General features: G+C 45.3%; 1 protein-coding gene across 1 annotated transcript in view; it reads left to right on the top strand.

The window, feature by feature from the left end:
- The first annotated feature begins 3022 nt into the window (after positions 1-3022).
- The window catches only part of CA10 (carbonic anhydrase 10 (inactive)), a 563265-nt gene continuing 556624 nt past the window's right edge, over positions 3023-9663 (top strand). The window contains exon 1 of the mRNA XM_024755257.1: positions 3023-3485. Coding sequence (XP_024611025.1) covers positions 3425-3485 — 61 coding nt within the window. The 5' untranslated portion in view covers positions 3023-3424. The remainder of the gene's footprint in view (positions 3486-9663) is intronic.

Genomic DNA, 9663 nt, shown 5'->3' with positions numbered 1-9663 from the left:
TTTTGTAATTGAAAAGACTTAGTGGCAGAGAACGGATTAAATATTCTTTGGGAGGGCTGAAGGTGAGTGTACAGGCTGAAAAGAAGAAAATTAATTATTATTTTATTGGCTTTGGCTTTTAAGGCAAAATGTAGAGGAAATATGGTCTATAATCTTCTTGAAAACAAGGATTATGGATTTTTAGTGATAAAACTCCAGCGTCTTGCCACAGTGCTTGACACATATCTGGCATTCAGTTAATATTTGCATAATTCATTAGTAAATAAATGAGTCCTGGTATAAAAATCCAGGCACTGTGCTTCTGCTTCCGAAGACAGCTCTCCTGCTGGCAAGCAAATTCCACTCCCAAGTGCAGAAGGTAGGTCACTGTCCATGGTTTCAAAAGCTCCCTAGGGCGGAATCTGTTCATCTTTAGCAAACTTTTTTCTTCTCTCTCCCTTCAAAAACCCCTTTTGGGCGGTGGACTTTCAAGACGCGGAGCCACCCTCTACCCCAGTATGTTTCCCCAAATGGCTAATTCTCACTATCTCAGATTCTTGTAATATTTTGAGGTCTCAGAGTCTTTCTTGCTAAGCCTCGAAGTTCTCTGCATAAGAAACCTGGACTTCCTTCATCTAGGCCTCGATTTTTAATGTGCTGACCACCTGGATTCCTTGGCCTTCATCTCAGAGAACAGATCGCTCAGTTACACCTCCGTCTTAAAAAGTAAGCAAGTCTGCCTGTGGTTCTTTTTTCGAATCCCTGAAGGCAGCAGAACTACGCAGCTGTGGCTCCCAAAATCTGCCCAGCCCAGGAAGCTCATGCCCTCCACCCCCAACCCCCCACCCAACAGCCACTCTGCAAAAAGACCCGCCAGACTCCTTCCTGAGCAGTCGGACAGAAACTAACACAGTACTGTGAAGCAATTATACTCCAATAAAGATCTATTAAAAAAAAAAAAAATCCTGGGAACGCTGCAATTCTTTGGCTCCAACTCCGCACTCTCAGATGCCACACCGCCTGGAAGACTCACTAACTTTGCTGTACGGATAAACGGTACCCATTTCCCTTCTCCTTCTCCATTTATCCACCCTTTATGCGGTTATTAGACCGAGCCTCACACCGAAATGTTTTCTAAACACCAAAAGGTAAAGTGCAAAAAAAATCCCTGCGGGTTATGTGTGTTTGCGTCTGTTGTGTGTTCATCCGCGCTTGTGCGAAATCTCCAAACGTCATAGTTTGCAATCCGAACAACCGCGCCGAGAAATCCGAGATCTTTTCAGGGATTTCCCCCACCTTGCCCGCCTCTTCTTTAGCACTCCCAACGAGGTAAATCTGGGCTTTCTAAGACCAATACTGCAGCCATAGAGACAATACAAATCTGCGATTTTTTCTTTTCTTCTCCCGCTGCCAGCCTTCTCAGGCGAACGGTCCTCAGCGCAGGGTCTCCTTCCGATTCCCTTGCACCTACTTTACAAGGTGTTGAACGGAAGCAAGTCCTTTCCAGGTTGCGGTGACTCCTTCTGCGGAACAGCGAGAGGCTCCGGCGTCGGCCTCGGCCTCCTGCCGCCCCCACCTTCCCCTGGGGCCTTGAGGAGGCGAGCTCTGGGCGTGTGTGTGCGCGCGCGCTAGCGCGCGCGCGCTTTTACTGAGAGAAAATCTGTGGAAGCTGCTGAATGTTGTTGGCAGAGTGTTCTGGAGCCCAGCAAAAGCCTCCAAAGCACTTAAGCTTCCCGAAAGAAAAACGGAATAAATGAAAGAAAAGAAGGGAAGCCCGTTTCCCTAAAGCCCGGGTTTCCAATAGTCCTGGAGCTTCCCGGAGCTAAGCAGAGGCGTAGTTGGCAGTGGCCACTGCCCGCAACTGGACTTGGAAAGACGGTTTTTCCCCAGTTTCAGGAGGAGGGAGGTGAGGGCCTTGCAGGACCTGGTCTAGGAACCTGCAAAGAGAACTCTGGGGTAAGTAGTGTTCTGGCACCGGAGCGGAAAGGGGGAAGGAGGAGGGGGCAGGAGAGGGACGAGAGAAAGAGAAGGGACTGAATTATGCAAAGAAAAAAATCCCCCAATATTCCACAGCAGAGGGAGAGCGCAGCACAGCACTCCCAAGATGAGTCAGCCCGGGTCTCCCGCGCCTAACCGGCTGGCGCAAAGTTCTTTTTAAGGAGAAGAAAAACTCCGCAAATCCTAGGGGGTGACAAAAGAAGCCCGGGCGGGGCGGAGTGAGGAGCTGGAGCTCGGCGCTGGGGCCGAGGCGGCTACCGCGGGGGCCCGAAGCTCCGACGCCCAGCTCTTTCCTTCTCCTTTTGGCCACGTTAAGCCTCACCTCCCCACCCTGCCTCCCCCCCGGGAACCTGGCGGCCGGGTTGACATTTGGACTCCCGGCGGCAGCAAGGACGCTCACCTGGCCGAGCCCCGCTCCCTCCTCCTCCACCCTCCCCCACCTGCCCTCCACCTCCCCTCAGAATCAGGAGGCGTCCGGATCCGTAGGCGAGGAAATAACGACCCCTGCAGTTGTATTGCGGAAAATCGCGGCGGCGGCGGCGGCGCTAGTCGCGGACGATGGAAGCGAGGCAACTGGAGGTTCCGGGGAGCCCAGGAAAATAGCAGAGGAACAGAAAGCGCGCACGCGACGCGGGGAGCCCGTAGGCTCCCGATGCTCCCGAGTACCTGGCTCCCCACGGTTCCCGTTCTGAGCCCTGGACGTGTCTCCCGAGCCGGGCTCCGAGGCGGCAGGCTGCGTGCGGACTTGGGCAGCCGGGAGGGTCGGCGGAGGCAGCTGGCGGCCAGCAGTTGCGGGCAATAATCCCTGCCTCTCTTTCTGTCTCTCTGTATGCTGTGTCTGCTCCTCCCCCCGGCCTCCAGAAGCAGGAGGAGAACGGACCCGGAGCGGAGCAGCCACCCTCTGACCATGCCCTGGTGAGGCGGGCGGACTTCGAGGGCAACTCGTCGCGAACTGCCTGGGCTTAGCCAGCAAGCTGCGAGCTGCCAGGGGCCCGGAACTGCGCGGCAAGGCCCGGCGGGGGGCTATCGTCTATGACTTCTTGGGGCGCCAGGAGGATCGGGGTCTCGTTTTTGCAGGAAGAGCCCCGCGCTGGTGGCTTCAGGTGGCTGCCGCCGCCGCTGCTAGTGCTGTTTCCGCCGCTTGTGCAAGGAGTAGAGACCGGCGAGCAGGGAGACTTCCCGGGCAGCGAGGCATCGGACATGTGTCAGCACATCTGGGGCACACATCCGTCAAGCCCGAGGGGAGATTTGCTGGAACAATTCAAACTGCGATATTGATCTTGGGGGTCCCTGGCTGGCAGTCGGGTGGGAGTGCGAGTGTGCGCTCGCTAGGAAGTGTGTGCGTGTGTGCATGTGTGTGCGTGTGCGCGCGCGCGCGCCCTGTGGGGATTCCCCCCTTCCCCCCTGTTTTCCCGTCGAGTGATGCACTTGGAATGAGAATCAGAGGATGGAAATAGTCTGGGAGGTGCTTTTTCTTCTTCAAGCCAATTTCATCGTCTGCATATCAGGTATGGGACGCGCTGGAGTCACAGGCGGGTTCGGGTTATGTTGTGGTCTTTGGAATGTATGAGATTTTATTGTATGTAGACAATCAAGTAACCTCTCGGGGTGGGACGGGAAGATGGGTGGTGGCAGAGACCCTTTCAGTTCTGCGGATTTGCTGCCTTCAGAATTGAACACCTTCTAAACCCAAGGGTGTGTGTGTGTGTGCGTGCGCGTGTGTGTGTGTGTGTGTGTTGGAGGTAGCATCTGCATGGAGTCCTGGAACATAGTAGGGGTGGAGGGATGAGAAAGAAGAGGCAGATGGGTGTTGATTTTCAACTGCTTTCCTGGTTGAGAACTCTGGCGAGGAAATCTGAGCCTTGGCAAACCCCACCACCATCCCTGGCTTTCAAAGTTCTCAAACTCTGGTGGTTCCTGGTTGAAAAAATGAACGCAGAGCCCTGCCCTGATATCTAGGCACTTTCAGGAGACTGCAGGATGATGCGGACACTGGAGAGTACCAGCAGAGATCAGAGGGATGGAGAGGTACTCCATGCCTTCCCCAAACACATTAGGACCACCCCAAATAAAAGCAAAGCCTATCCAAGACAACATAATATCATGGATACCACTTTAGATGATGAGCTTTCCTAATTCCCAGTGGCAAGGAAGTACTTACTGGCTCAGACTTACTGACCTCAGGCTACTTGTGCCAGTCTGGTTTTAGGAGCTAGTGGGAAGCAAGGGCATTGAGATGAATGAAGTAGAGCTTGTGCCTGCCTCTGAGTGTGTGTGTGTGTGTGTGTGTGTGTGTGTGTGTGTTGGGAAGGATTTTGATTTCCAAGCAAGGTTCTTGTTGGTGCAGGGAGTTGGGAGTGTGGAGTGGAGATATAAGAAAATGTCCCAGGATAAGCAGTATTCCCCAGTTCAGTTCAGTGCCTCCTCCCATTGACAGTGTCTACACTATTTCCCTCCACACTTGTCATTTAAGCAACCAGGGTAAGGCCCATTTGCAGTACTCCCCTCTGCCTGCATTCCCTCTGCAGAATTGGGGACTGAGCCAACTTCCCATGAAGTCAGCAGAAGAGGAGATCAGGAATCTTGCCCCTGTGAGCAGGCATATTTGAGCAGCATTGGGGTGGAGGGACACATTTTCTGCATCTCCCTTCAGCTCCACTAATCCCCACCCTTTAAGCCAGACCAGATTCTGGATATTAAAAACACTTGTCTGCCCTTATCTGTTTGGGGCTGTTTGGGACTTGGCCCAAACTGTTTGGGGCTTGGCCACCCTAGTAATAAATTTGCCTCTATAATACTTTAGAGATATGTTGTGTACCTAGAAGACAATAAAAAGTGCCCTGGGGTCACTCCAAATCCTCTACTCTTTACCCATCCTACATCTAGGAGGAAGAATTCCCAGATGACTTGTAAAGGTTTATATCAGTCATATGTCCAGGGATAGACTGGGTGGTATCTCACAAGGCCACATTTTACATCTTTCTCTTCTACGTGCCTCTTTCAAACTCTCTCTCTTTTCTCCATGTTATTTCACTGGTTATAAAATAATCTTTTCCTACCTCTTTCCAGCATCATAAATACTTTCAAATCAGACAAACCAGCTGAGTCCCTTTAAAATTTACAAAAGGTGAGCATTAACTAAAGCTCTGGACCTCCCCATCCTTTGTCCCCAACCCCACTCTTCATTTGGTCAGGCCAGCACAAAGGGGAACCAGCTGAAAATGGGCCTGTTCTTAGCCTCCAAAAAAGGCATTAGTGGGATACTCTTCACAGCTATACTTGATTTGGTGTATCAGCAACTAAATTGTATAAATAGAAGCATTAGGACAGGGTTATTTCCAACCCAGGAGAGTTGCTATGTGGCCTTTCACATGTATGTACTAAATAATCATCATTGCTATGTAATGAGAAGATAAAAGTATAAGGAAAATTGCTAGCTATTAGCTAAATATGGAAAACTAGGTTAGCGTTCCAAATACTTAGTTAGGATTAGCATTAATTTACACTTTATGAAGACATTTAGGCAGAGATGCAACATTATGGACTGTATATTTACACATTCATAAACTTAACTTTAAAAGGCCATTCTTTCTCCAAAGCCAGGGTGGCTTCCTCCCTCTATAAGAAGAACTGCTCATTCAGTGATGTCCATGTATGTCACAATTCTGATTAGTAATATAGTTATGACTCACATTTGTCACAGTTTGGGGGACTTTGTTTTCCCATCTGGCAGCCTTAAGAGGTATAGGTATGCAATACACTAAGGTTAAATAATTGTGGCTCAGGGAGTGGTTAGTGGGCCTATCATTTCTGTTTGCATGATTTGCAGTTTTAATTTAATCATGAATGAGCTTTACCAAAAGGAATGTAAGCCTGTATTCATAGAAGCTGCTAAATCTTAAAAAGAAAAGCACCTCTCTACCATCTTGGGATCAATTGCCCTGCCTAGTAAATGGGTACTAATTGTTAGTGAGTTACCAGGCATCTATAATTGATGCATTTGTAGGGTTGATTTCATTACTGAGGAATACCAGACTAGAAAAGGCCAGCAAAAGTCTGCAGTGTAAACATTCTGCAGAAGGAAAATTTTGGAAGTAAACTTGGCCTGTAGAAGGTATATTGACTGAATATCAGTTGGCTTTCAGGAACACTCTGGAACTTTGTAACAGTGTTTTGTTAACCAAAGGTTCCTACCCTCATCCTACCCCACCCCCCAAATTAAAAGTACACCCAAAGGAGTTTTCTCCCTGGGTCTATGTGGCTATATTGCTTAATATACAGACACCTGGGCTTGTATGTTTGATGGCTCTGCATTAATCACTTGATTGTGATGAAGCTGAGGAAATGGGACTAGGGGTCTGCTAGCTAGCTTAGCCAGGCTTGGCTAGCTGCTGGGGAAATAGCATGTGTGCCTTCCATTTGAGAGAATTTGGCTACTTAAGGACAGCACAGCTAGTCTGAAGAGGGAATGCCATGATCTGGGAGTTCTTGGGGCTCTACGTTCGACTCATATTTAATTTTACTGAAAATGTAAGGCAGCCAAGATCTGTGGAGATGACAGGCAGGGAGGGAGGGAAAGACAGGGAGGGAGGGAGGGAGAGAGAGGGAGAGAGAGAGAGAGAGAGAGAGAAAACCAGGATGATATTTCCCTGTGCTAGCAAGAGCACATTCCCTTCTTACAAAAGCAGCACATGTCAGCGAGAATGAATACTTAGCAGCACCAGGAGAGAATTTCTTGGTCCAAAGAGAGCTGTCTGATTTAATTTACACTGCACATCCTACTTCCCTATACTTTATTTCCCTTTACTTCCTTGTTAGTTTATTCATAATAATAACAACAATAGTAATTAGAATTATGTGGTACTTTCACATGTATTATACAATATTGCACACATTTAAACTCATCTAGTCTCAGAATTTGTAGGGTGATTTTATAAATGAGGCAACCAAAGGCCACAGAGGTTCAGCTTGGAGGATTCACACCCAGTTCTGAGTCAAAATTCAGTGTATCATTTATGCTTTGTTACAAGATTTCTTTTAAATGTTTTTATTAAGTATTCTTTTATTTTGATGTTTCCAATTGAAAAAGTAAATTGTGTTAAATGGATGTAAATCTTAGAGAGCTTAGAAGTGGAAGTTTAGGGTGGTTGCAGCCTAGAGCTAGAATTAAGATGGTGTTTGAGTTGTACATGACTGTCATTCAAACGGTTAACACGGTTACTCATTTGCCCCCAGTGCCTTATGATCAGCAATACCTGTAAGAAATGAATGTTTCATACATTCTCTCCCAATCTGAAAATTAAAATGGTTTCACATTAATGGTTTACATTTAGAAATGGGATAATAGTACATACCTCACATTTGTTATATAGATTAAATTAGATAATATGGTCAAGGATTTTCACTTAGCACAGTGTCTCAGGCAGAGTAAGCTTGCAATAGTATATTTTTTCCTGCAAAGCTGGCATTGCAGGGTTTGTGAGGAATAGAATAGAACCTTTACCTTCCTCCCTTACAACTTGTTTAAAAGCAAAAAAATATCATTAACTAGTGCATTTTATAACATTGAGTACAAATCCTACTTTCAGTGAAGTCTTGGCTTAACAACTTTGAAATGTTTCTTAATTTTCTTTCTCTTATAAATGAGACTGGTAACATTAGGCTTTGGGGCATAGTCATGAATGTAACCCACTTTATCCCTGTGAGCCCATTATGGAGGTGAGGCTTGGAAAGTTAAATAAATCACTGGGAACAAAGTAGTGCTTATTCCCAGGGGAGCAACAGTTTTCTTCTTTCTTCTTGTAAATTATTACTCAGTATAGACTCAACTTTCAGGTGCTTCCAAAATGGCAAACTGCATATGCTGTCAATATGATTTGAAATAGAAAGTTCCATTAAATATAAAAAAGAGCTCCACCCCAGTAAAGAATCTGATGATCTTATTGGCAATACGGTTTGTTTAAACCTAGTTTCCCATGTGATGTCACATAGACTCTTCATTGACAGATATCATAGATGGGACTCTCCTGGCAGTGAGACGAGAGGCTTCCTGAGTAATACACTATGGGGGGAGGGAGGGAAGAATTGTCAATGTTGAGAAACATTTTCTTGGGTGGGGAGGGGGGGTTTGATTGCCACCCTAGGCCGTCATACCTAACATCCCACCTTTTCACCTTAATTAAGCATTACATATTTGGGCCTGAGGTTTAGGCCAGGAACACATCCAGGTACCATAAATGTGTACAGTAGTAGGCCATTGTGTAAAGAATATGGGAGTTTGAAGACCCACCCTGCAATCAAACTCTGCCTTAATTACCTGTGTGATTTGGGGCAATTCTCTTAGCCTCTTAGACTCTCAGTTTCCTCATCTGTGAAATGAAAAGTTATATCTTCTTTGCCTATTTCAAAGAATTGTTGAGGGAAACATCAGAGAGTGATCCTGAATGTTCTTTGTGTTATACAAATGTAAAGTTATCTGTGTCTTTAGTATATTATGGAATGATCCATGCATAAGATATAGCTTTAAAATAAAAGTTGAGATACATACACATAATGTAGAGTGATATTAAATACTACAAATAATACTTAATGGTGTAGATATAGTTGTGAAAGCAAAGTTGTAATGCACAAAATGTATCATGATATAAAACAGTACGAATAATGCCAAATTGTTTGATAAAGTACATAAATTCTATGTAAGAGAGAAGTCCAGACATGAAGAAAAAGGAGGATATTAGATAGATGTTAGAGGTTTGGATAGAAGAGTTGGAGGGGACCACATCATCAGAATGAGAGGGAAAGGAATGAGTAAGATGTACAGTGAAGACTGTCGCAATTGGAAAAAATGATTCACTTTAGGAGATACTGGAAAGTTAGGAGGAGCCCACTTAGAGAGCTGTTGAATTGAGAGAATATGGAGTGTCCTAATATATTTAATTTCTTGGTGATTTTTATTTTTTCTTATTATGGATCTTTACATGGATTCAATGGATTGAGCTTGGTTAAAATTTGTTTGAAATTCTAACATTTCTTTAGATTTTAAATTTGTGCTGCGTGTCTCCAACTACTGCTCTCAAATCTGTTTGAGATTGTAGTTGAGTTTTGGGGAAACTTCAGCTTTCTCAACTCTAAAATGGGGATAGTACTTATTTCCCAAGATTGTTGATCCTACAGGATAATTGTAAGGAGCAAAACACTTTGTAAATGCCTAGCATCGTATCTGGAATACAGTAATCACTGACCAAATTACACATATGATATAAGAGTAAGCGTGGGCTTTGGAACCAAACTAGGTCTAAATGTGAATACTACCTTTAGCATTCACTCTCTGTGTGATCTTGGGTAAGTTCTTTACATTCTCTGAGTCTCTGTAAAATCTGTAAAATGAGGATTGGAGAAAATGTACATAAGATCCTGTCAAAGTGCTTGACGTGTGGTAGTCTCTCAGTGAATTGGAGCTGTTCCCATAAAATTATTATCATCAATAACAATACTTATTTTGACACTTTGGACCTGTTTTTGTAAATTACAATTAATTTTTCAGTCATTTCTTTTTGTTCAACAAAACAGTATTGCCAGTTAACTGCGTGCCAAGCATAGGAATTACAAAAATTAACAAACAACACTTGGTCTTTAGTATTTATAACATGGTATGCATGTTATGTGATAGAGTTGTGTTCAGAGTGC

This window comes from Neophocaena asiaeorientalis, unplaced genomic scaffold (assembly GCF_003031525.2).
Source record: "Neophocaena asiaeorientalis asiaeorientalis breed wild unplaced genomic scaffold, Neophocaena_asiaeorientalis_V1.1 scaffold311, whole genome shotgun sequence".
NCBI lineage: Eukaryota > Metazoa > Chordata > Mammalia > Artiodactyla > Phocoenidae > Neophocaena > Neophocaena asiaeorientalis.
The sequence above is the reverse complement of the archived record's forward strand: the minus strand, read 5'-3'. Positions and strand labels throughout refer to the sequence as shown.